Below are 27,289 nucleotides of genomic sequence, written 5' to 3' on the forward strand. Positions count from 1 at the left end.
ACGTTAGTGTTAACACCCAGTAAATATAATGGGGCTTGGTTCACTTTTTTAAAATTTTAAGGTCAGGATTTGTTATTTGGATGAAGTGCTTGCACTTCCTGCACCCCATGGCTATCCTCAGGTAAGAAGTGCTCCAAAAGAACAGACCTCCCGGGGTCTCTGGTCAGCCCTGCTTTCTGAAGGGAACCAATAGAGTCCCTCCCTCTTAGCTCAGCAAAACTCTTGAGATGTTTCCAACTGATGGCCCAGGAGAAGGACCAGTGACCCTTGGACATGAGCCACATAACCCTCATTCTGCCTGGAGTAAGGAGGAAGAAACACAGGGTGCCCAGACACACAGGTGGGCGACCTTCTTTATGGCCTTCTCTCCCCAGCTGCACTGAAGATGTGAATATCCTGCAGGGCTTCTAGCGGGGACTAGAGAGTTGAGTGTGCTTGAAGACTAGAAGGACTGAGAGAACCTGGAGAGGCCACAGATGCCTGAGGGATCAGGAACCTAAAGGCAGACTCTAGATGAGGCCAGGACGCAAGGCAGGGGGGAAAAATCACATTTCTTGAGGTCCTTATCATCAGTTTCATCTTATTTACTCCTCTCCTCTTCACTACAGCCACACAAAACTATCTACTATTTTCTAAATTTGCCATGATCTTCCACACTCTTTCCTTCTTCACATGCTATTCCTTCAGGGTGGAATACACTCTTCACTCTCAACCCCCCTCCCATTGCTTCTATGCAACCATTAAGGGCTAGTTTAAGTGTAGTTTATGGTGGATCCTTCCTGCCACTTTCCCCATCTGGCTGCTGTACCACTTTTTATATGTCTCAGTTTCTGCCCTCATGGCACTACATTATAGCACTTTATTAACTTGCTGCTCCCTGCTCTCCAAGAGACAGCAAATGTCACCAAGACAAGGACTGTGCCTTATTCATTCTTGTATGCCTGCCACCTACGATTGTGCTTCAGTGTTGCAGGGACTTCTATTGCTGTGTAGCAAGTTACCATAAACTTAGCAGCTTGAAACACACATTTATTATTTCATAGTTTCTGAAGGTCAGAAGTCTAGGCATGGTGTGGCTAGATTCTCTGATCAGAGTCTCACTGAGCTGAAATCAAAGTGTTAGCCAGGGCTGTGATTCTCACCTGGAGCTCAGGATCCTCTTCTGTGCTCGCTGATTGTTGACAGAATTAGTTTCTTGAAGCTGTTGGACTGATGTCCCCATTTTCCTGCTAGCTGTTGGCCAAGAGCTACTCAGCTCCTAGAGGCTGACCACAGTGCCTTGGCCTGTGGCCCCACTAGGCAGTTTACAACACTGATCTTGACTTCCTTCTAAGCTAGCTGGAATACGTCTCTGATTTCCTCATCTATGATCAGCCAGAGAAAATTCTCTGCTTTTAAAGGGCTTACATGATTAGGTTAGGCCCAACCAGGATAATCTACCTTTTGCCATACAGTGTAACATAATCACAGCAGTGATATGTCATCATATTCATGAGTTCCACCCACACTCAAAAGGGAAGGAACACAGGATGGGGGTTCATTGGGGTCAATTTTGCCTATCACAGAGCTCAATGAATTTATAAAATCAAATAAGATGTCAGAGATATGTAAATTATAAACACTACTACTCAATTTTAAGATTTTTTCCCCTCTTATCTTGGAAGGCTTTTAAAGTTACTTTCTAATTTGTGTTGGATCCAGTATGGTTAAGGATGCTGTATATGAAACCACATGATACCGCTGCCGTGAGTTCAGGTAGTGCTAGAAATTTGGAATGGGTGGCAAGCCTGATCTGACAGCTGACCGTGTGACCTCAGGCTAAGTCCCTGAAACTCATCAAATGTCACATTCTTCCTTATGTATAAAATGAGGGGGGTGGGACTAGATAATGTCTATGGTTGGCCAGCTCTAATAGTCTATAATTTCTAACAAAGTCATCTTGATCAAATTTAAATCTAGCCAAGGGACTCACAATATTCAAATTCATTAAAATAGTCCAGAAAAGAATTTCATTATAGATGAAATTACAGTGATGTGATTTTAAGAGAATAAGGTAGTTTTGTTTTTATATGAAGCCATTCCTATATTAGCCAAACCTGACTAAATATAAATAAGTGCACACACCTATATTTTTAATACTTGACATAAAATGGTGAAGAATATTTTGTCTTTAGATGAAATATCTGTCCAGTTATGGTCAGAAATGAATTTTTCCTAAGATATTCAAACCTGATAAAAAAACCCACTGTTTTATATAATAAGCTTAATTGTCTCAATTGACAATAAATGAAAAACTATCAAAGGCAGTACTCAAATATTACGAATCAATTCACTGACTATGTGCAAAGCATGTTGAGATTCCTATATATATTTTGGGTGCCTAAGTCTTTGTTTTTCTCAAAGGAAGCTTCTTTGGCTGAGATAATTATTCTCTTCAACCCCCAAAAAATGAGTTCTAATTTTAAACAGGTATTATTAAATTTCACATAAATAGGCTTCATGCAGATATATTTGTTAAAACATCTCTTTATTGACTGTGCACAGTTATTAACAATTCACATTTCACTTTATCTTACTGAGAGGAAGAGTGTTTATTTTTTCATTAAAAAGTTATGCCCTCAGGGCAGCAGCAGGGATGCAGAACCTTCTTCCCATAAATGACACTGCCCGATGAATGTGAAATGTTTCTACATTAATACAAAAGAGAAAAATAAGTAAAACAAATGGATTTCTCCTGCCCTCCATCACCCTCGTCCTGCCAATATTTTATAAAATGCCAAAAGGTAAACAGTTCCCACAGTGGTTACTTCCGTCGATCAGAAGAAGAGTGACAATATTTATTTGGTAGCACTACGTTCAGAACATCATTACAGTTGTACGACAGTGACAAAAGGAGTACAAGGCCATGGCCATTTCCTCAGGAAGATGCCTTATGGACAGCGAGGGTGGAAAATCAAGAGGGCTTTCATCAGCTTCCATGACCTTGCCGCTCAAGTTTCTGGAGCTGTTTTTCAAGTTTTGAGATGTTTACTTGATGCATCATCAGAAACTTGCCATTCAAATGAAAGACAGGGATGTCAAATTTGTACCTCTCATACCAAGCAGAGTTTTCTGGAAGTGTGATGTCCACCTCCTGTAAAATAAACTGAAACAGAAACAGACTAAAACTCTGTATTTTAGAGAACATGGAATGATGTAGTAACTTCAGTGACAAACTGATCCCAGGCCGGTTCTAATGCCAAAAGGTTTTGTTCTTGTTGTTTATCTGTGTGAGGTCCAAAGTAGTCTCATGTTCCCGATTTCCACAACTTGACTGATTTCATTACATTCATTAACTCCTGATATTGCTCCTCGTCTGTTACCTATTACATTAAGCATCCAGGCACTACTCAGTTCCCAGTGAAATAAAATATGTCCCAACTGGGAAGCTCCTTGAGAATCAGGACAAGCATGTTTTGGTTTAAAAAAATGGGAAAGTTGTCATGTGTTGCTACAGGAGAACACTTCCATGTAAATGACAAAACAAAAGGAATAGGGACCAAAGTTTAAAAAGAAGCACGAATCCTGCACCTGCTAATTAACTTTGACTCATATGAAGAGGCAGAGTAAGGAAACCAGTACTGCTCAGAGAAAAACACTTAGGGGCAATAAGTTTTATGGAAATTAGCAGTAAAATCTCTCTCTGAAAATTAGAAAGCAAATTTAAATGAAAAATCATTTAATCTCTTTTCCTAAAGGAAGGATCCAGATACCTTATATCACATACATTCCCCGTTCTATGTACATAAAGCCACACTCGATGAAATTACCCTGTCTTTATAAGGCTCCAGCACTTCCTTCGCTTCATCACAAAGGGGACATGGATCCTACAGAAAGAAAAACGGTAAAGCCATCAAACCCAAAGAAAGGCGTGCAGCCTGACAAAAACCACCAGAAGCAGATTATACCTATTTTAAAGGACTGTTTTCTACCACGTTGATTACACTGTTTTATTTCCAAAGTAAAACACTGTCACAGACTTTTATAAATAGCTAGTATTTCACAGTAAATGGGCTTTCAGCATTTTTCAGTTGTTTTGTTTTGATTTTTCTCCAAAAATCAATCTAGCTATCTAATAAATTTAGATGCTTACATTTGTTATACATACATGTATACATACACACATGTATACATACACATATATGTACATAACAAATGTATCTAAATGTATTGGATATGTGTTATATATATGTATACATTTAGATGCTTACATTTTTTGTTACTGGCTTTAGGTAATTGATACCTGGGAAGAGTATTTTACACTGACCTATACTCCCAGGAGTACCTTCCTGGCCTGGCTGACATCACCAAAATGTCTAAAAGTCTGTTTTTAATGGGGAACACTGAGCTTTGCCAGCCTGCTCCTCCTAATCAATCCACAGAAATAGACCAAACTGGGACAGAGTTAGATAGTGAGTGCCCCATCTTTAAAAAAGGAAAGCTATTTCAGATGATGATTGTAACAACTCTTTAATGTTTTGACTGTTTCTTATTACAAGTGTTGGCAATAGGTTTCCCAGATGATTCTCCACTTGAGAAGCAAGCAAGTTTTAGTGCCTATTGTTGTTTGTACTCTAACCACGTAGTGAAGCCTGTCTAGAATGCTATGGATCGCTGGCAGGATTTTAAAGGCTTCTCAGGCCTCGACTCTATGAACAGGAACTAGCTATAGGTTCTCTTGCATGAGCTCAGAATAGACTCAACATTACCGATGCTTATATAAAACCTGCTTTTTAACATGACAGGAAGAGATGAGTAGTTATATAAAAGAAAGGCCCTTCCTTCAGCTTAACTCACAGCTTTTTTTTTAATACCAAGATTTAATGTACATTTATTCTTAACATGTAGAACATATAATGTATAGATTTCATATTGAATAAATGATATTCATTAAGCCAAAAAAGGAGGAATTTACATCAAGTTTTAGCTTCACTGTTTGAAATATAGACATGTGAATTTTATCACTGAAAAAATTTCAATTGTGTTTCTTCATCAGGAATTTCAACTGAACCCAGAACGCTTTCATACCTCTATTGTAAAGAAAACAGAAACCCAGGGAAAAAAAATAAACAATAAGTCGATTGGCTGCTGAAACAGCTAGTACTTCTCACAGAGACCTGTACAGCATCGCACCAAGAGGGGTGATGGCTGGCAAGAGATTACATAACTGTGTCTCGCTTGGTGCAGATCAACAACTTGTTAACTAGTCATACTATCCAAGGGTAGCTGGGAGGGGGACCAGACTGTGGGGGCCCAATGTGCAATGCACACTGTGGGGGCACTGCAATGCACACTGTCATGTATATACACACACACGTGGGAGGGAGCACAGCCACTGCAGCTAAAGGTTAAACCATTTCTAAGAGGTGATCTCAGGTTCGGTTATTCATACAATCAAGGAGGAGAGAGAAAGGTCAGAGTGTTGTAGGTTCACACATGATACTCTGGGGAAAAAGCCTTTTTGTTTCTCCTTAACATTTAACTAAAAATATTTTTTAAAAAGCTTGCTGCTGACCCAGGGTTTTTCTCCTGTTTCTATGTGAGGTGTTATCATTACAGTATGTTTACAGTATCAGGTGTATGGTACAGTCCATGAAAAGGTTCACACTACTGCACAGGCCTCACCACTGAATAGGATCTGTTCACACCTGCGAACTTCTCAGCTCCTGCAAGACTGTGAATGCACAATAATAAACCATACTTCAGCAGCCATCTTTTTTTTTTGTCCTTTAGCATTTTTTTGTATTTTCTTTTTAACCATTGAAAACAGTTATGAAATGTGGTATCTTGTTGATGCAAAACTAGGGAAACCATTTTTACTTTATTTATTTTTCCCCAAATTCACTGTAAGTGACAATAACTTCGGTTTAAATAAAAAAGTCTATGTAGACAGAGCTTTGTCTTTTCAAAAAGAATGAGTCCCTTCAGAAGGATCTTTCTGGCCTTAATTTCCTAGTTCAGAGAATTAGGCTCATGTGGTTACTCTTAGTTTTATCATAAATAGATTAAGGATAGTCTGTAATATGTTGAGATAATCCTGTTGACATTTCTGAGAAAGTTTCAAAAAAATCAACAGAGGTTCTTAAAAGCAAAAGAAAAATAAGCTAAATTGCAGAAGTACGAGATTACTACCATTTTGCTTTTATAATAAAAACCTTTAGTAGAGCCTAGATAAGGTTTTTAGGTTTGGTTTTTAAAAGCTGGTGTTCATGGAAATCTGTGCAAATTATCGTGTGTGTGTGTGTGTGTGTGTGTGTGTGTGTGTATTTATGAGGAAAGGTTCATCAAATTTTAAAGAGGTCTATGAACTGAAAAAGGGTAAGACCCAATGGTCTGGATCATTCACACATCCTTGTCTAGGATTTTCCTATGGCACAAATAGAGCACTTATTTACTCCAGCCCTGAATTTCAGCGAACATTTGCTGGGTTGGTTGTCTACTACCCACACCTCTTTCTTGTAGCAAGAATGCTGTGATTTTTGAGTCACAGAACCTGCTCTCAGCATGTGGCTGATTCCATCCCTGAACCAGGCGGAACACGAGACTTAGCACATCCTATCCCTTCGGCTAAAATGGTATGGCTCAGGGTTCAGTTGATCAGGCCAATAATTAGCTGAGGCTTTTGTTGGAGTTTAGGTAGATACTCAAGCTGTGAGATATGGAGTCTGGGATCTCTGCAGTCATTTACGAGAAGAGGCCAAGTCAGGGCAGGTCTAACCCAGAGGATGCGGAGCTGTAGAGACTGGCAACAAGCTTAGTTTCAGAATGAACCTACTAAAGATCCTTTTACCATTTATAATGGAGAAAGACCTAATACTGTGCCTACCTTTTCTCTGGATTGTGAACTCCTGAAGGTGAGAATGATAATGACACAGGTCAAGGGTTCAGTACAAAATTTAAGCTGAATAGAAGATTAGTAGGTTGTTGTTTGTTTTTGTTTTTTTTGCAAATGTTTTCAGCTAACTTGGCTGTTGCTTAAACGAAAAAATAGTGCAGAATAGTTAGGCTGAGTGAACGCCATTGGCCTTATGGGATTATTTTATTTTTGTGGGTAATTCTCACATGCATTTCTTATATGGAGACACAAATGATGAAATAGTTTTATTCCAAAATTTCCAGCAGTGCATTAATACTTATGGATATGAAAAGTAGTTTAGTAGCTATTCTCAACAAGTAGTTAATTTTTAAACACTTCTTAAGCTTTGTTATCAGATAACCATTAGATATTTTCATGTTAAAATGACCGAAATCTGAAAAATCTATTAAACATAAGACTTTTTTTTGTTTGAATTGCAGTATTATTCACTAAAGTTAATTCTGTTACCTTGTATTTAATTTATTTTTAATTATGTATCACACAAAGTAATTTTAACTAGCAAAATAAAATTGGTAATGTTTGTATTATAAATTTCTGGGGGCGAAGCTCTTAAAAATTTTTAACTACCTATACCTTCAGACTAGTGTTAGGGATAAGAAAACAAGTACAGTCAACCATCACTTATAAATTCTGTATTTGTGAGTTCACTTATTCACTAAAACTTGTCACCCCAAGATCAACACTCATGGACCTTTTGCAGTCATGTACATACATGTACACAGAGCTGAGTAAATTCTGACTCACCCAAAATGCACATTCCCTGCTAAGGTTGAACAAGATGACGCTCTGCCTTCTTGTTTCAGTGCACACTTGTAAACAAAGTATCCTTCTTATGATCTATTTAGTGCCACGTTGGTGTTTTTTGCATTTTTGTGGTTTTTTGTTGTTGTTGTTGACATTGCTGAAGTGCTGTCTAACGCTTCTAAGCACAAGAAGGTGGTGTTGTGCCTTATAGAGAAAATATTGTGTTGGATAAGCTTTGTTCAGGCATGAGTAACAGTGTTGTTATTAAGTTCAATATTAATGACTCAACAATATATATATATATTAAATATGGTGTTTTAAAACAGAAACACATATAAAACAAGGTTATATATTCATAAATTGACAAAAATTTTACCAGAAGCTCAATGGAACCTAACCTTATATTTTATGTTTCAGTATTCACTAATTCACTGTTTGTGGTGACTTATAGAACATACATATCACAAATAACAAGAACTAAGTTTCTAAGCTATACGTTTGTAACCATCATATTGTAATCTGAGAGTTCTTTTTTTCAACGTGAGGGTCTCAGATGGCTAGTACATATGTTAATTTACACTCTAATTGTGTGACTAAGCAATCTGAGTAGGAAACTGAGTTACTGCTGTTGTTACTGAAACTGAGGAGCAGGTCTGAAGAATGTTTCTTCTTTTACTTTCAACATGTTTCTTCTTTATTTTCTTCACCCAACAATTTTAATACTTTACATTTTTAACGTAGTAATTTTACTTTTTCACTCCGTACCTTTGTGAATAAGGTCAGCACAGGCAAAACAGTCTTAGAGGCAGAGAGATTTCTCAGGAAGAGTTGAAAGGAGTATTTGGCAAGTTGCGTGCTACTTCCTTGAAACCAGAGCATCTTACTTCTGCCAAAAGAAAAATAGACCAGTAAACTTTTATGCTCTAGATGCTCTTGATAATATGAACAGAAAGCCGCAAGCCTGTGATGGAATTTGAAGACTTCAGAATTGCTTCTTGAAGTTCAGGAGTGTCAGAGAGTCCCAGATGTTTGGCAAGTCTCCACCACGCCTCCACATTCACTGTATTCCAAACAAAACCAAATTTAGAATGGGCAAAAAATCCATATTTATAGATTAGCTGTGCACCTAATCACTTAGTTTTTGAAAGCAAACTGCATGGGTTTGTTCATTTGAATATAAAATTAAATTACACCTGCAGATTTTGCCAGCATCCTGATGATCCCTTAAAATGTGTTTGCTTCCTGAGATTGTTATTATTCTCTGAGATAGCTGATCTTATTAGCAAGCATTCACTAGCCAGCATCACAGTTAAGGAAGCAATAAGTAAGCGGCGCAAGGCCCCAGGTGAAGGTTAAGGCTATCACGTATGAGATCTATGCCCCTCTGCTGCAAAGGATAGGGCAACAGAGTTGTACTTAGAGGAACTGTACGGGAGAATTAGACCAAGTAAGCTTGTCAGAAACAAAAATTTACTCCTTAAGAAGAATTTTAAAAGGAGATTGCCGTTGTTTTTGAAAACATACACAAATGTGCTACTGTTTCTACTGGAGATATTCTAATAGGAACAATTTGATGACAACAGCATGCCAAACACTAGTCTTTGAAGCACCCTCGTCCTGCCACTTTGTACAACATAAGATACCCTACTTATTCCTATTCTATTGAGCCTCCAGCTTTGTCCTGAACGCTACAAATATGATCATTTCACTTTTAAAACACTTTTAAAATGAAAAGGCACTGCTTACTTTATCATTTACCAAAATTCCCAAGATGAATTCATTCCTGGTATTTTCATATTTGCTTTACTCTATCTCTCCAACTTTATCTATCACCCGTCCTCCTTCCCTTATCTTGGCAAGTTGCAGTCACAAAGATTCTCTTTCCGTTCTTTGAATGACCAAAGGTCATTTCTTCACCAGGATCTCTGCACTTGCTGTCATCCCTCTGTGTGAAAAGCCCTTAAAGTAGCTTCTCCTCATTTGGCCTGCGTTCATGTCATCTCTTTAGAGATACCTTGGTGACTATCTTACAATTATTATTGATCAGCCCACTATTCTTCATACTTTGCTATAGTTTTCTTTTATCCTTCACTATCTAAACTGACTTATTTACCAATATGTCCCCTTCTACTATAATGTGAGTTTTATAAGAGCAGGTATTTGTTCACCCCAAACATTTATAATTAACCTGGCACAGAGTAAGTGTTCAAATATTTGTTCGAGTGTTAAAAGTATTGAAGTGAGGCCCTGGCCAGGTAGCTCAGTTGTTTAGACTGTCATCCTGATATGTCAAGGTTATAGGTTTGATCCCCAGTGAGGGCACATATAAGAATTAACCAATGGCCTGACAGGTGGTGGTACAGTGGATTAAAGGTTGGCCAGGAATGCTGAGGGCCTCAGTTCAAAACCCTGAGGTCTCTGGCTAGAGTGAGGGCTTGCCTGTGTGAGTGTGGGGTGGCTGGCTTGAGCATGGGATCATTGACATGATCCCAAGGTCTCTGGCTGGCATGCCAAGGTTGCTGTCTTGAGCTCTCTAGTCAAGGCACATATGAGAAGCAATCACTAACCAACTAAAGTGAAGCAACTACGAGTTGATGCTTCTCATCTCACTCTTCCTCCTCCTCTTTTTTTTTAATGTACATTTATTTTATTTTATTTATTCATTTTAGAGAGAGGAGAGAGAGAGAGAGAGAGAGAGAGAGAGAGAGAGGAGGGGTTGGAAGCATCAACTCCTATATGTGCCTTGACCAGGCAAGCCCAGGGTTTCAAACCGGCGACCTCAGCATTTCCAGGTCGACGCTTTATCTACTGCGCCACCACAGGTCAGGCCCTCCTCCTCTTTCTCTCCCTCTCTTAAAAAAATCAACCAATGAATGCAAAAATAAGTAGAACAACAAATTGGTGTTTTTCTCTTTGTGTCTCCCCCTTCCCCCCCTCAAATCAATCAATAATAATAATAAAAAGTATGAAAGTGAGCCTTTCTCCCCCTCTTCAGTCTCTCCTCTAACCCTAATCAGATAGTCATTGTGCACAGTAGTTGCTATTTGGGCAAATCTCTGAAATAAAGATCAGTGCTCCTCAAGGCACCCACAGAACTGTGGGGGAGGGTGCGGCAGCTGTTCCCGCCCCCTCACTACCACCTTAAATCTCCCCCTGCTCTGCTCCCCAGCATGACTGTATTAATTACACGCTAATCCCTCCTGGAGACCAGGCTTCTCAGTATAAGATTAACCTTAAATTCATTTCAGACAGAATGGTATGATTTTAGAGAAAAACACCAATCCATATCAAACTAGAATAAAGACCACAGGACAAAAAGATTTGATTCTAATCCGTGAAAACAGTAATCTTTCCTTCACTCTTAAACCCTTAGTCTTCTATTGAATACTTCTCACTAAATCTCCCTGCTAACTAAATGATCATGATAATGCATAGGAAAGGAATGTGATGAGAATTTTGCCATGATCTGCTACCCAGCATTATTCCAAGGAGGAAAGTGGGTCTAAGTAATTTCATGTTACGCAGTGCCACTCTCAACTAAGTGCTAAGCCCTGATATACACATTTTTTGTAAATTCAGCAGAATCAACAAGTCCAAAAGATGCAAGTGGTTGGAGACCACTGCTGCTAAACATGGCTTTGTCTACAGAATGTATACATGAGAAGGGAGTGTAGAATGTTAGTCGTGTTTATAGTAGGTAGGAATTTCTGCATCAGTGGTTTTGGGAAGGCCCTATGCTAAAGGTAGCACACCCATGTAAGGTATGGGGTTAAGGAAGCTGTACTATATATAAGGAGGAGAAAGGAAATTAAAAATTTGTTTTGTTAAAGGCAGAAACACAGCCCTTGGAAGTGAGAAGGACCAGCTCATCTATGGCAGTGATGTGAGACTACAGCCAGGGACACTGACCTGCAGCTACATGTTTTCTGTGGAGCTATTTAAGATTCATTGATGTTTGGCTGGTTAGGAAAGGAAAATGTATCGTTTTACCTAACTGAGTTGCGACTGAGGTGTTAAGGCTTTAAAAAAGAGACTCACATTCACAATGGAAATCTGCTTCAGTATTTCCAACATGACAAAACACAGCATGTGGTCTTGGTTGTGCCCAAGACAAATAAAGCCTGTCATAGTAAACAGAGTTGCTGCTCATTCCAGATTTGCTGGAATATTTGTTCAACCAACCCAGGGAGCTAAGTAAAGTCTTCAGTGATGCTACAGCTATTCTGTTTAAAACTAGTTCTCTTTTCCACTGTTAGTCTCCATTTCTACTTTTTTTTTTACAATGTACTTAACTACTTAAATATCATGTATCTGTTTACTGAGAAATGCATTAGCATTATGTAATTTTACTACCTGCGTATTTGCCAAATGCCCTAAGGTACATGCAATTTACCACATTGTTAAATTAATTTACTTCCTTAGATGATAAAATTATATTAGAGTCTAATATAAATAAAAAGCTTCATATACCTCTCCTAGGCAGAAATACTACATCAAGGCTAAAATTCTGAACATAGTTCTAGAAAAAAGTCCACTTAGTTCTAGAAAAAAGGTAAAATGAAAACATAACATACTCCAATTAGAACTCTATGATATTCTTTCTAGACTATTTTATTAACTCTGTAAACCCTAACACCATTGCTGTCCATGTCACATTCACCTGATCACGCCTTCTTGAAGTAAAATCTTAATATGGCTACTCTATCAAAGTGACATTTTCATTAGTCCTTTTGTTTTTGAACAGCGTCTCAGCACTGTAAAAAACACTCGGAAAGGCGGTCTCTGCCTGTTAGCTCATGACTGCGAGAGGACAACACCTTTTTGATTATGTCACTGAATTTAGTCATAGAATATATGTCCTTACTACAATACATAGAGACATATTTTATCCTTTGTATTTTGTTACATGCCTCTGTGATATGAGCAAAAAGAGCTGTGTTCATAATATCAAAGAAGCACAATTGGGTCACCTTTGTCGCTGACAAAAAAAAAAAAAAAAGGCGCAAAAAGGCTAGATTTAGAATGTGCCTAAAACAAATTGCACAGACTAACAATAAAGATAGCAACTCCTGCTGTTTCAGGTCCACTGCCACTCAGAGGCACAGAGATCACCCTGAAAGAAAGGGAATGCTGGTTTTTCAACAAAATTGAGGCTGACTTCAGTGGTCTTTATAGCAGAATCAAGTACAACATGGGGGAGAGGACTGATTGGACCAATTCAGCCCTTCTTGAAGCACACAAGGAAGATAACTTTGGAGCATTTTCTCTGTGAAGCACTGACGGCATACTGTTAAAGCAACTGATTAGAGTACAGAAAAAGGCCAGGGTCATTTGAGCCTTTATTAAGGATTATTCATTTCTCCATGAGATGCTGCCGAGACTATGGCTGCACATCATTTACGTGGGGCTCTTGGAGTCTTCAAACTCTGCGTGTGTCTGATTAGAAGGGAAATATCATTGTTCTCGCTTGAGTAGAGAAACTGACCTTCACTGACCAGAATTTTTATTCATACAAAGAATCCTTTGGCACACCAAATCTCCAGGCTCACATAATCCCTCATCGGCAAGCTGCCATGTTAGTTCATGTACAAAATCAAAAAGTCTGTATAAGCCCAAGTGCCACCTTGGTTATTAACAGGTAATACTGGAGCTTCTTCACAAGAGGATAATGTAAATTTAATGCTGAGCTGACATTAACCAGACACTATTACTGTAGCTCTCACTGAACCTGTCTTCCATAAAGAGAGGCTCAGGGCTTCCATTTAGCCAATTGTGCCATGTGAGATGTTAAGTGCTCATTTCACATTTATTATTGTCCCAGTATAACATTCCTATTTCTTACCCAAATGACTAGAAACACATACACACACACACACACACACACACACACACACACACACCCCTATTGGGAACAAACCCCATCATTTTATTTTTTTTAATTTTTTTATTTTTTATATATATATATTTTTTTTATAATTTTATTTTTTTAATGGGGTGACATCAATAAATCAGGATACATATATTCAAAGATAACAAATCCAGGTTATCTTGTTCAATTATGTTGCATACCCACCACCCAAAGTCAGATTGTCCTCTGTCACCTTCTATCTTGTTTTCTTTGTGCCCCTCCCCACCCCCTATCCCTCTCCCATTCCCCCCTCCCCCCCGTAACCACCACACTCTTGTCAATGTCTCTTAGTTTCAGTATTATGTCCCACCTACGTATGGAATAATACAGTTCCTGTTTTTTTCTGATTTACTTATTTCGCTTCGTATCATGTTATCAAGATCCCACCATTTTGCTGTAAATGTTCCGATGTCATCATTTCTTATGGCTGAGTAGTATTCCATAGTGTATATGTGCCACATCTTCTTTATCCAGTCATCTATTGATGGGCTTTTTGGTTGTTTCCATGTCCTGGCCACTGTGAACAATGCTGCAATAAACATGGGGCTGCATGTGTCTTTACGTATCAATGTTTCTGAGTTTTGGGGATATATACCCAGTAGAGGGATTGCTGGGTCATAAGGTAGTTCTATTTTCAGTTTTTTGAGGAACCACCATACTTTCTTCCATAATGGTTGTACTACTTTACATTCCCACCAACAGTGTATGAGGGTTCCTTTTTCTCCACAGCCTCTCCAACATTTGCTATTACCTGACTTGCTAATAACAGCTAATCGAACAGGTGTGAGGTGGTATCTCATTGCAGTTTTGATTTGCATTTCTCTAATAGCTAAAGAAGATGAGCATCTTTTCATATATCTGTTGGCCATTTGTATTTCTTCCTGGGAGAAGTGTCTATTCATATCCTCTTCCCATTTTTTTATTGGATTGTTTGTTTGTTTGTTGTTGAGTTTTATGAGTTCTTTGTATATTTTGGATATTAGGCCCTTATCTGAGCTGTTGTTTGAAAATATCATTTCCCATTTAGTTGGCTTTCTGTTTATTTTGTTATCAGTTTCTCTTGCTGAGCAAAAACTTCTTAGTCTGATGTAGTCCCATTCATTAATTTTTGCCTTCACTTCTCTTGCCATTGGAGTCAAATTCATAAAATGCTCTTTAAAACCCAGGTCCATGAGTTGAGTACCTATGTCTTCTTCTATGTACTTAATTGTTTCAGGTCTTATGTTTAGATCTTTGATCCATTTTGAGTTAATTTTTGTACAGGGAGAGAGACTGTAGTCCAGTTTCATTCTTTTGCATGTGGCTTTCCAGTTTTCCCAGCACCATTTATTGAAGAGGCTTTCTTTTCTCCATTGTGTGTTGTTGGCCCCTTTATCAAAAATTATTTGACTATATATATGTGGTTTTATTTCTGGACTTTCTATTCTGTTCCATTGGTCTGAGTGTCTATTTTTCTTTTTTTTATTTTTTTTATTTTTTTTTTTATTTTTTTTTATTTTTTCATTTTTCTGAAGCTGGAAACAGGGAGAGACAGTCAGACAGACTCCCGCATGCGCCCGACCGGGATCCACCCGGCTCGCCCACCAGGGGCGGTGCTCTGCCCCCCAGGGGGCGATGCTCTGCCCATCCTGGGCATCGCCATATTGCGACCAGAGCCACTCTAGCGCCTGAGGCAGAGGCCACAGAGCCATGCCCAGCGCCCGGGCCATCTCTGCTCCAATGGAGCCTTGGCTGCGGGAGGGGAAGAGAGAGACAGAGAGGAAAGCGCGGTGGAGGGGTGGAGAAGCAAATGGGCGCTTCTCCTGTGTGCCCTGGCCGGGAATCGAACCCGGGTCCTCCGCACGCTAGGCCGACGCTCTACCGCTGAGCCAACCGGCCAGGGCCTGAGTGTCTATTTTTCTGCCAATACCATGCTGTTTTGATTGTCGTGGCCCTATAATAGAGTTTGAAGTCAGGTATTGTTATGCCCCCAGCTTCATTCTTTTTCTTTAGGATTGCTTTGGCTATTCGGGGTTTTTTATAGTTCCATATAAATCTGATGATTTTTTGCTCTATTTCTTTAAAAAACGTCATTGGAAGTTTGAAAACCCCATCATTTTAGATTACTGAGAGTTTATGTAATGAGGTGAGGTTGTTCTTAGGGACTCATCTGGGTTACTGGGCTCCACTTAAACCAGGGAAACAAGGGCAGATGTATCTTCACCTGTGCTCTCTCATGTGCTTTTTGGTCAGCTGTGTCCAAGCATCCCTCTCCTCAAACAAGTGGGAGCCTAGCCGGGGACCCTGGGTGCAAGTGTGGAGCCAAGAGTGACAAGAAGAGGCAGCATGGAGGGATACAGCCAAAGCTGAAAATTGAGCAGATCTGAGATGTCACTTGCAAGGGGCTAAGCAGGGCCAGAATGAGGCTGTAGCGTAGAAGCAGAGAGTAGAAGGTAGAAGCCCTAATCTGGAGTGGGGCCCTCACTCACTGTCATGGGTGGGATCTCAGGTACTTTTCTAGCACCTCACCCTCAGGTGTCAGGGTACCTGGCCAGGGGAACTGCTTAGGAGGTACAGCCAACTCAGACAAGATGTCACAACAGAGACACAGAGACCCCGAGCTAACCACCCACCTGTGAACCCACTTGTACATGGCCTCATAATCAGTTTCATTCTTTTTTCCTTTTTAATTTGAGGTATACTTGACAAAATTCATTGTATTAGTTTTAGCTATACAACACAATGATTTGACAACACAAAATGCTCACCCAGCCCTGGGGAGCGAGAAGCAGCCTGTCACACACATGTCCACCACACTCCCTGCAGCATCTACGTCCCATTTCAGTTCCAACAGGCTCAGCACATAGCAGGCCAGAGGAGCCACTAGAGAACCGGTCCCAGGAAGGAATGACTGGTCACAGAAGTGCCTAGGGACAAAACCCCTTTTTTTTATTTCCCTTCAAATTATTACTATGACTGTGAGATTTCCAAGTATGTGGGTGTTTCTATTCTGTTTGTACTCATCAGGTGGTATGTTAATTCACAGTTGACACACTGCTCTGTGATAAAGTTCTTTAGCTGTTTGAAGTGTGGGCCTTGCCTATCAGGTAAGATTATCATTTAACTGACAGTATATCGCATTTACATACCCACCACTTAATATATGCACTATGCTCCCATATCCCACACCCTTCAAATTCTCAGTAAGATTAAGCCATTTTTTCCCCCTTCAGTCTGTTTGGTCTATAGCCCATTTGCTTCCCTCCAAATAAAACTCTCATGTGAAGAAATAAACCCTACTTGCTAAATACAAGTAACAAGAATAATAGAGAGATTCCGGATTCAGGAGAAGGGAGTAAAATTCCTAACTGAATCAATATAAATACAGTAGCGATTGCAACAGGGACATCTAATGGGCAAATCTGAATGTTAAGAGAGAAAGGAAGACTACTGTGGGCTGAGATTGAAGGTGCTTCACAAGAGGAGGATCCTACAGCGTGTAGGATCTGGAGAGGTAAAAAAAGGGGAAGTGTCCAAAGTGGTGGTTCGACACCGAGGCACTGAGTAGGAACGCTGTGGCCTGTTCGACGGGAGCCACTGAAGGGTTTCGAACAGATAGTGATGTGATAAGATCAGTTTTGGAGGACTGATCTGGCAGCAGCGTGCAGGATAGAATGCAGAGAAAAGGCGAATGGAGCTGGGAAAGAGTCAGAGGTCAATTATGACAATTTAGATGCAGGATAAGAGTCATTTATTTATTCATTCAAGTTATCTGATGTTTCCCATGAATTAGCTACTATTAGAGATGCTGGGTTCGGGGATGAACAAGGAAGCAAGGTTCCTGAGCTCCCGTGGTCCATATTCTAGTGACACTAAAGAATCTCTTTAATGCCAGACAGTATCAGACAGTGGTCAGCAGAGAGAGGGAGGGAGTAAAACAGGGTGATGTGATATCGAGTGGTGTAGGTCCTTTAATAAGGTATTCTGAGCAGGTGTCGTTTTTGCTGAGACGAAAGGATGAAGAACATCAGAAGGAGGAGCATGTAGGGAAGAGAGAACAGTAAGTGCAAAGGCTCTAAGGTGAGGACAACTTTGATTTATTAGAAAAAATAAAAAGGACCCTGTGGCCGAAGCCCAGTAAACTAGAAGAGTGGCAGGAGTCAGGGTTCAGAAAGGTCTGTGGGGTTGCATCACCGAAGACCTTGTGGGAAGGTCTTAGGGAATCGAGGTTTTATTTTAAGTACAATTAGATTTACAGGGAGGAAGTGACATACATTTTTAAAAGATCACTTTAGCTGCTGTGTGAAGAATAAACTGTTGGGAAATAAGGGGAAGCAGGGACTCAATTAGGGGGCCAGTGCAATGGCCTGGGTGAGAGAGGTATGGACTCAGGCAGAACTAAGGCCAACAATACTTGACAATGAACTGATGTGAGGAATTCAAGATGATGGTCAAGACTTTCCTAGCTTTGGCCTTGAGCCTCTGGTGGGTGGCAGCGCCATTTACGAAAATGAGGAAAACTGAGCCAAGAAGAGATTGAAATGTATGGGACCCCGAGCTCAGTTAGAGACAAGGAGAGAGTGACATATGCAGGTTTAGTGGTCAGGAGAGAAGCCAGAGCTGAAGATAAAAATTTGAGACTCCATCAGTTTAGGATTTGTATTTACAGGTAGGAAACTAGATGACATCATTAAAATAATACAGAAAAAGAAGAGGGCCTGGGAAGGATCTCTGAGGAAATCCAACAGTTAGAAGTTGGGCAGAGAGGAGCCAGCAAGGGGCAGAATAAAGGGTTGATGAAGTAGGATGCAAACCAGGAAAGAGTCATCACAGAAGCCAAGGGGAGAAAAGGCTTCCAGAATGCGGCAGTGGCCCATTGTCAAAAAAAACAGTGAGGAAGGCTTGGACTAGAATGGGGTAGTGAAAGAATCTGCCACAAATCAGAGAGGTCTGATGTTGCTGCAAATGAATGAAACCTTCCAACCAATGTCTTCCCCTAAAATGAAATGCCCGCCTGGTTCTTGTCTAATTTAACATCTAAACTAAAAGTAGTTATTTCCGTGAGAATGGATGCTGTGGATTGGGGGAGAACAGTGAAGGCAAAAGTTGATTGGGCCTGTCTTTATATTTTCAAAGATGGAGAAATTCTGTACCGCTATTATAGTAATGATATCCTTGACTCATGTATATCAAAACAGAAGCTTCCCAGTATTTTATTGATCATCTTTAAAGACAAAACTTATTCCAAAGTAGTTCTGAATAAATTGTGTAGAGATGTTAAAAGTAAAGTGAAATGAACACAACTCCCACTAAATCATCAGTCAGGGGAATAATGCACAAATGGTATAGAGTGTTAAAGTTACTCTTCATATAGACTTTCAGTTGGAATTCAGCATGTTTGAAATTCCCTGAATGCATCTGAGGTGAGGATTTCATAACAATAAACCCCCAAAGACAGGCAACTGTCACTAAGTAGTTCGGAGATGCTGGGCAATTCCTCATTAAGTCTCAGTTTCATCTTTACTGTAAAGTGGAAATGCTGGGCCTTGCCGTGTTCTCTTATTTAACAGAGACCTGGGGAAACTGTCCATAAGCTCCGGGTATCAGATGTCTCCCTGACTGAAGAAGGGGAAATAACAAGCAGGAGAAACGCTGTGGCAATAGCCCAAGACTTCAAAAGGCCCTGAACAAATAATCCGAAAGACAAAATTCATGTACAGATCTAGGCGGAAGTGTAAAGGCGTTTGCCTATCACAAACTCGCTTTCTAGTTCCTCAATCATAACTGGGAAGCCTTGACATCGGAAGGACACAGTAAGGAATCGGCAGAGGTGACATGAGCGTGGCCAGCCACTCATCTTGAAACTGAGCATGTAGATGGAAAAGCTCTTTTGAAAAGGAAGAATAATGTATTATTCTTTCTTACTATTAGACACATTTAAAAAATGACTTTTTAAATGTTTTAATTTTATTTATCACAATACCTTTTGAATTAGGCATTAAAGTAACTTTTCCTAAAGTCAGAGGTGTTGGCATCATGCCTTCATTAATTATATTTATATTAAAAATGATTACAAAGTTTTTTTTTCCCACTGATTTGAAAGACACATAGAGAGAAAAGGAGGAGAAGGTGGGAGAGAAAGAGGGAGAAGTATCAATTTGTTGTTCCACTTAATTGTGCTATTTAGCTGCATACTCACTGATTGCTTCTTGGGGAGGTCAAACCTGCGCCTCTGGTGCACCAGGTCAAGGCTTTATTCACTGAGCCATCCGGCCAGGGCTGAAAAACGATTTTTAATGACAGACCCTCATCATCTTATTCTCCTCCCCATCGAGAAGCAGTGCTGTGTTTGCCTAGGCCTAGAGCAGGCTAACATATAGGAAGTAGAAGAGGAAAGAAATCTTTAGTGTAAGCAAGAATTTGCTTTAGAATCTTTGAACCTTAGCAGTCCCACTTTCCAGATCATTGCTTCAGAGGAGTCGACTCAGTAATGGGGTTGGTGCACATTACAAAGGCAGGGACGGGTTTGCAGAAAAACATGCAGCTGAGAAAAATAAAATAAAGATACTAATTGGCAACAGTAATGTATTGTTACTATACATTCCCTCTAGCACTCAGGAGTCATAAGGGGATTCTGGACTAAATTCAGTTAACACACAGGGCTTGCACTTATTACACTCTTCCCCTTATCCTCAGCCTCAAAGACACTGACTCAGCATCTGGCCTGAAGCCAGAGAGGCACATTCTGAATTCAGAGTGTGCAACAATGATCAGTACAATTATGACATAATGGCTGCAAAGCTGTTCCTGAAAGCCAAGAAAACCTGAATAATGTGGTTGGGTTATATCATACATGAGGGCTTAATAGAGTTTAAAAACCAATTTGAAAATTTCTTCATTCCATAAAGATAGCATTAAGATGAGGGCAAAATCATTCTAGTTCAAGGGATGAGAACAAAGTGCATAAGGAATTATGCAGACTCCTTCCCACATTATCCTTCTTAACCAAAATGACCTATTCCCTTTGAAGATATCTCTGATACTTAACACTGACCCAGAAAGAAGGCAATTTCCTTAAAACGTCTTAGTCTTTTTTGTACCCAGCTAGTAATGCCAGTTTCTTTGCTATTTAAAAAGCACACAAACCCATTTCCAAAAACAGCTATTTTCAATGCAAAGTCTGTCCATTTAGGCAATATCTTCCATTCATCACTAATACTCCTCTCCCATTTCATCTTGCTCAAGAGGTACAGTTATCCTCATGATCACACAAGAGCTGAAGGATGTTCCATTCATTTTTAGCTATTTTGTAGCAAACGACTTTGGAACATTTGAGTTACTAACTTGAACACTTCTTTGGACTTTTGATACCAACAGTACCTCAGCCTGTGAAGTACAGTGCTCAATCTGAATGATGGGAATCGTGCACTCTTGAGGTCAGGCCCTAGCAACCCTCAGTTATGTGAGATTCTACAATCCTCTGAATCCTATTCTGTTACTTAACAGCAAACACTGTTAAAATACTTTGTAGCTAGGACGTGACTTTGGAGATCCCTTTGCTTTATGGATAAAGGAAGTAATGTTTAACCAAAGCTTTCCATACAGCACTTGTGTGTTCGTTTTTCTATATTTTCTCCTTGAACAATGGATTATTTTTCTACATAATGAGATCAACAGAGAATTTTCAGAATTAACAGGGATCTTCAAGTTGAACCCCCCTTTCTTAAAAAAAAAAATCTCAGCCCGACCAGGCAGTGGCACAAGTGTTGGACTGGGATGCGGAGAACCGAGGTTTGAAGCCCCAAGATCACCGGCTTGAGCATGGGCTCATCTGGTTTGAGCAAGGTTCACCAGCTTGAACCCAAGGTCACTGGCTTGAGCAAGGGGTCACTTGCTCTGCTGTAACTCCCCCCTCCCCCCCGTCAAGGCACATATGAGAAAGCAATCAATGAACAACTAAGGTCTAAGGTGCTGGAGCGAAGAATTGGTGCTTCTCATCTCTCCCCCTTCCTGTCTGCAATATCTGTCCCTCTCTCTGTCTCTGTCACACACACACAAAAAAAGACTTAAAAAAAGTCTCAAAAAGCTTTATACAGTAATCCTCAGAGTATAACAAATAATGAATACCCCATTTGTTTAAGTGTAATTTAAAGATGGAGAGAATAAGGAAAATCTTAGCTTTGGATGGCAGAATTCTTTTGCTACCAATATGAAGTTCTGATCTCTAACTCTGAAAAGATTCAGGTTAAGTTCATATTTGAACCTGTACAAACAAAGCTGCATTTGGATCTTGTCTTTTCTTTTTTAAGTCTTATGTCCTAGGCTGCCTTAACCTACTGAATTTCTGTTAAATAACAGTCTTCTTTCTCTTGGTTGACTGGGAGAACTACATGTTTTAAGAAAAACATGAAAAACATTTCTAAAAAAATGAAATAATTCAATCTCATGTTCTTCCTTCTAACTTAATGAGAAACTATTTCCCCATTATTTCATGATTAATATGAAAAGTACAGGAACAGTAAGAAGAAGTTCACTTATTTCCAGTAGTAACATTCTGGTTTCTGCTGTAATTCTATTGAAAATAGAAAGCAGCAGCAAATACCACAGGTCTGGCCAATTATAACAGAAAAAACTGGACTTTGAACTCCTTTGGAATATCAGCCAAGTAGAAAACATGACTACCTGACTGTGGCTTCCCTTCAATGTTATTTGGGCAACCTAGCCTTATAGTGACCATAATTAGGTCCTCTATCTTTAGGGCAGACAAAACCAAGATATTAGTGCCTTGGGTAAGCTAATAATTTGGCATATATTCAAATGGACACTATTCAGATGTTCCCCAACAGCTGTTTGGGTGAGGAGTTGAGCATGGCAGGACTGGGAGGCGGTGGAGACAGGACTGGTGAAGCCTTTCAGCTTGCATATTCCATTCAGTTAAACAAAGGCCCTGCAACTGGCCAGGCCAGATCTCCCGGGAAGGCAGTTTGGTGACCATATCTATGGATTCTCAAATATGCCTTTCCCTATTCCAGGTGTTTTTTTGTTTGTTTGTTTGTTTTGTTTTTTTTAAAGCATTAATAACCATAGCACTTATAACTCCATCTAATAACCCCTTCAAAGGTTTTGGTTTTATATTCTTTTCTCTACCTTGCTACATTTCCAATGATGTTTCACAATCCTTATAGGGACACTGTCTTTTTATTTCTATCGCATATACTGAGTTTCTGCAACGTGCCAAACACCGTGCCAGGTACTAGAAATATAAAAGCGATTAAGATACTTTCCCTTCCCTGAAGGAACTCAAACCCTTGGCAGGAAAAAGATCTACAAACAAAGAATACAATACCACAGTGATGAAGCCTATATCAGCAAAATGATTGTTACTAGATATTACTGGTGGAATGCTCTGAAATCCTTGGACATGGATGCTTTCTTAAAATAGAAGGTATTTCGAGTTTTGCTTTTATCTCTGAAAACTTTATTTTGGGTAAGGATTGAAATAAAAAGAGAATAAGTAATGTTTTTTATGCTTCCAGGTCCCCGTGGATATAACTGGGTTGGGGAGTTAGAGATATGGGATAATACATATGCAAAACTTAGCCAAAACCTTTCATTCTGCACATTCTTCTTCAAATGATTTTGTCCCTCGAACACACTATGTCAGCGGTTCTCAACCTGTGGGTCACGACCCCAGTGGGGTCGCCTATAGCCATCGAAAAATACATAATGCATATCAGGTATTTACATTCCGATTCATAACTGTAGCAAAATTACAGTTATGAAGTAGCCACCAAAATTATTTTTTGGTTTGGGGTCACCGCAACATGAGAACTGTATTGCAGGGTCACAGCATTAGAAAGGTTGAGAATCACTGCACTATGTGATGACTAGGGGAAGGATAAAGGAGGCTCTCCTTGTCCCTGCTACCTGTGTACCTCACACATCTCTGGATCCAGATGGTTTCTCCCGTTTCCAAATAATTGCAAACAAGATTAAAACTGCATGCAAGAACTAGTCCAGCTGGCTTTTGGCTTCCTTTGTTGTACACTCCTTGAATAAACCAGTGGCAAGATTAGATTTAAAATAAGGAACATAAAAAAATCTTACTACTTGTACCAGATCATCTCAAGGTCCTGCTAACATGTGAAAGCGGGAGCCCTAGCATTATAGTAACTGAATGTGCAAGCCAGCTAGAGGATGCACACGTTGTGAAATACAAAAACTTTAATAGTAATAAAAGAAAACTTATTTTGAAGGCCTATCTCCACATTGCCTGTGGATACTTAAAGAATACCAGGTGTCTGGAATAAAATAGAAATACAGTCCAATAAATTCCCAAGCTGGGAAATCCTCATTTCTATTACCTTAACTGCCATCAATCCATCTAAATAAAATCACATAGCCAATTTCCCTCTGGTAAGGGAGACAAAAAAAAAAATATATTGATTCTTCCTTGGCAGGAGGCTACCACTAACCACAGAAGGCATGAAGAAAGAAAATCTGGGAAGTCTGCCTGTCTATAAAGTACCAGCCCCACTGACCTTAATTCTCACGAACAGGACCTTTCTGCTTCCGGGTTATTCCTGAGCAGAGCAGGACCCAGGCTATCAGATCACAACATTTCACACAGAACCATGATTAGTTCTACCTTATTCCAATATTATTGTAATTATTCACTATTTCCAGGGTATATCTCTTTTTCCAAGTATTTTATTTATTTATTTATTTTTTAATAGTTAGGTTCATTTTTTTTTTTTTTTTTAGAATTTTTTAAGATTTTATTTATTCATTGTTTGATTTTAGAGAGGAGAGAGAGAAGGAGGGAGGAGCAGAAAGCATCAACTCCTATATGTGCCTTGACCAGGGAAGCCAGGGTTTTGAACCAGCGACCTCAGTGGTTCCAGGTCAACAGTTTATCTGCTGCGCCACCACAGGTCAGGCATTTTCCAAGTATTTTAAATCTCAATGTATCCAGTTCCAAATACAGTACTGGTAGAGAGCTTCATATGCATTTTCATTAGCTATTCTCCAGATAATTACTAAATGAGAAGAGTGTGGCCTTTAATAGCCACCTCACCTTGTGCAGTGTCATGCATACTGAGACATAGCTGTAGTGGCTGTGTAGTTGTAGGAGCCCTGTTTATGTCCGGAAATGTGCTAGAAAGGGGTGGGATACAACAGATTCTAGACACTATCCCTATTCTGGACGAGCTTTGAATCTTGAAGTCAAGCTGGGCCATGTTGTGGATTTAAAAAAAAAATGCTCTAAAATATAAAGTACTATATAGAGCTTTCTATTAAGAAACAAGAATAAAGATCACACAGGCCACAAATTCCTTGTTAAAGACAGCCTTAGAAACAGGAATTTGCTTATTCATGGTAGCAATAATGTAGATGGGACTTTTCTATCTCTGGATTTAGTAAAAACTTGTATGAGCTGGTATTTCTTGGGGGGGGGGGGTAACTGACAAGCCTAAGTATTTGTTCAAAACTGGACAGTCTGATTTATTCTCACTGTTCAGCACCCAGAGTGCTGCTTTTTACCCAATAAAGCAGAGAGTAGGTACAGAGAACACTGGGCTCACAATGTTCCCTATTGCATCTTTCAACCTTTTCACCCCCAATTAAAGATCAACATGGCTGCCCAAAAATATTTATTTAAAAAGAGAGTCATCTCAGCGGATTGTCAGTTGAGGTTATACCGCTACGTCATACAAGTTAATTAAACCGAGGCATCTCGGTTTAATAGGCATCTGTGAATCACTGTAAATAGCATGAAATTGAAATGTTTCCTGCTTTATCTTAAAAAGCTGCCTTTTCCCGCCTGTAATTCTTCCCAGAGCGCCATCGCGCGCGCGCGCGTGCACACACACACACACACACACACTTATAACCCCCACCCCTCCGGTGGTTCACGGATTTATGGCTGCTGGTCTAATTCAAGTCCCTCTCACGAAAATCAATACTGGCCGCGCGCAGCAAAGCCAGAGGCTCCTTTGCGCCCCTCTCCTGCCCGCCTGCCTGCCCTGTGCAGGGGTCCGCGAGCGCCCACCTGCGGGTGCGGGGTCACTGACACCCACCTGAGCCGCCCGCCGCCTACGTCGCCGCTTCCGCCCTGCGCTGGGCACTTCCGCCCGAGCAGGCCCCTCAGCTGCTCGGTGCTCCGCACTTCCGCCGGGCGGGCCGCCACCGGGGCAGGTGTCCATGAATCTCAGGTCTGAGCAGATTACCCATCTGAAGGGTGGCGGCGCCTGATCCTTTACTCGTCAAAAGAGACACAGAAAAACCGAGGCCGACCTGTTGAGGAAAAAAAAAATGTGGGGAGGTGGGGCACGGAAATGTGACCCAGCGTGTTTGGGTACTATTTAATAACAGGCGTCAGGTGGGCTAGCCAACCTTTTGGGAATGTGCATACTCTTCCGTTTTATTTCATTCATTCATTCATTCATTCATTCATTCATTCATTCATTCAACGTTTACTGGGCTCCTCTGGGTCTGAATTGAGCTAGGTTATCAGGAGCACGATTATGAATGAAACTGACAGTGTACCCTGCAAACTTAAAATTGCGTGGGTAAGTCAGACCTTAGGAAATGATCCTTTAAATAGGTCATGTGTTCAGTAAGCTTAGTGCTTTGAAAGGGAAGGAGTATGGTCTGATGGAAAAATAAGAATGTGATGTAGTCAGAGAGGTAGCTTTGGCTCTGGGGTGTATAGAACCGGCTTGGGCAGGTACAGACCTGTCCAGGTTTACGAAGGCGAGAACTGGAGGGAGTCCCGCACGGACAATGCATAGAAGACTGGCTAGTATGGCAGCAACATAGTGGGAGTGGGAAATAAGTGGCAACAGGCTGAAGACAGTAGGCAGGAGTCAGGTGTTAAGGGCCTTTCAGGTTTTTGCTAAGGGTAGCTGAAGGAATTGTTTTACTCTGTTTTTGTTTGTATGTGGAAAGGGGTTCAAACTGATTGCCTTTCCATTCTGAAGGGATGACTCAACTTTGAGAAGCAGATGAGAAGGCATTGGGGTAGGTGAGAGCAGATTACAAGAGCAGGGAAGTCAGGGAGTAGGTGTGGTGGCTTGAATAGTGATACTGTAGTGAGAAAATGATGAATAAAGAGTAATACTCAAAGTTAGCATTTATTGATTGCTCACCAACAGCATTATTACACTCATTAACTTGGTTAATCCTGAGAACAATCCTGTTAAGTATTCTTAGTACCATTTTACAGATGAAGAAATGGAAGCTTAATTAACTTGCCCTGGTTCTCAGAGCTAGAAAATAGCAGAGTTGGGATTCCATCTCATGCTGTCCAATGCCAGTACCCATGAGTTTACCACTATACACTCAATATGTTTCAGTGATTTAAAAAAATGACACAAAACAAACCAAGTTCAGAAATACACAGACGTTATTTATGTGACATTGTTAGAGTACACATTTAGAAAGTAGAGTTTTCAGAAATATTACTTTATCACTCCAGCATTTGCTGATAGCAAAAAGAGATTTCCTGACTGTCAACAGACTACCTGTGATTATTTTTGAGTTCAAACACTCTGATAAAACTTAGTCTTTCAGGGGGGAAAAGTTGACTAAGAGCACTCCACCTAACAGTCACTGATATAATATCTTTCAAGAAGTTATCTTGGGTCTAGTTATAAACGCCTTAGTAGAGCATGCATAACTTGCCTTTGGTGAGTGATAGGAAAGCTTCCTAGAAATGCAACTTCATAACAGCTTCCAAA

General features: G+C 40.0%; 1 protein-coding gene across 3 annotated transcripts; it reads right to left on the reverse strand.

Moving 5' to 3' along the window:
• Positions 1–2,816: 2,816 nt before the first annotated feature.
• C4H5orf63 (chromosome 4 C5orf63 homolog) lies at positions 2,817–25,797 on the reverse strand. Of its 3 annotated transcripts, none has more exons than XM_066277968.1 (4): positions 25,600–25,797; positions 8,426–8,546; positions 3,810–3,866; positions 2,817–3,145 (listed from the first exon to the last, which is right to left on the reverse strand). In XM_066277968.1, exons 2-4 carry the CDS (start codon positions 8,537–8,539, stop codon positions 2,969–2,971), a joined length of 348 nt encoding a protein of 115 aa, XP_066134065.1. In that variant the 5' UTR covers positions 8,540–8,546; positions 25,600–25,797; the 3' UTR covers positions 2,817–2,968. The 3 variants fall into 3 exon arrangements, with proteins under 3 accessions (XP_066134065.1, XP_066134064.1, XP_066134066.1); XM_066277967.1 differs by having other exon boundaries at positions 25,628–25,792; XM_066277969.1 differs by lacking the exon at positions 25,600–25,797 and adding an exon at positions 19,747–19,817.
• Positions 25,798–27,289: the final 1,492 nt, after the last annotated feature.

Source organism: Saccopteryx bilineata, chromosome 4, assembly GCF_036850765.1.
Source record: "Saccopteryx bilineata isolate mSacBil1 chromosome 4, mSacBil1_pri_phased_curated, whole genome shotgun sequence".
Taxonomy (NCBI): domain Eukaryota; kingdom Metazoa; phylum Chordata; class Mammalia; order Chiroptera; family Emballonuridae; genus Saccopteryx; species Saccopteryx bilineata.

What these genes read in the sequence shown, in the direction of transcription:
- C4H5orf63 (XM_066277968.1), bottom strand. Translation starts at nt 8,539, where the DNA reads ATGCTCTGGTTTCAAGGAAGTAGCACGCAACTTGCCAAATACTCCTTT. An exon ending in TGCTGACCTTATTCACAAAG is followed by an intron (nt 3,867 to 8,425) that starts GTACGGAGTGAA and finishes TTCTTTCTGTAG; the next exon opens with GATCCATGTCCCCTTTGTGA. An exon ending in TGGAGCCTTATAAAGACAGG is followed by an intron (nt 3,146 to 3,809) that starts GTAATTTCATCG and finishes TTTCTGTTTCAG; the next exon opens with TTTATTTTACAGGAGGTGGA.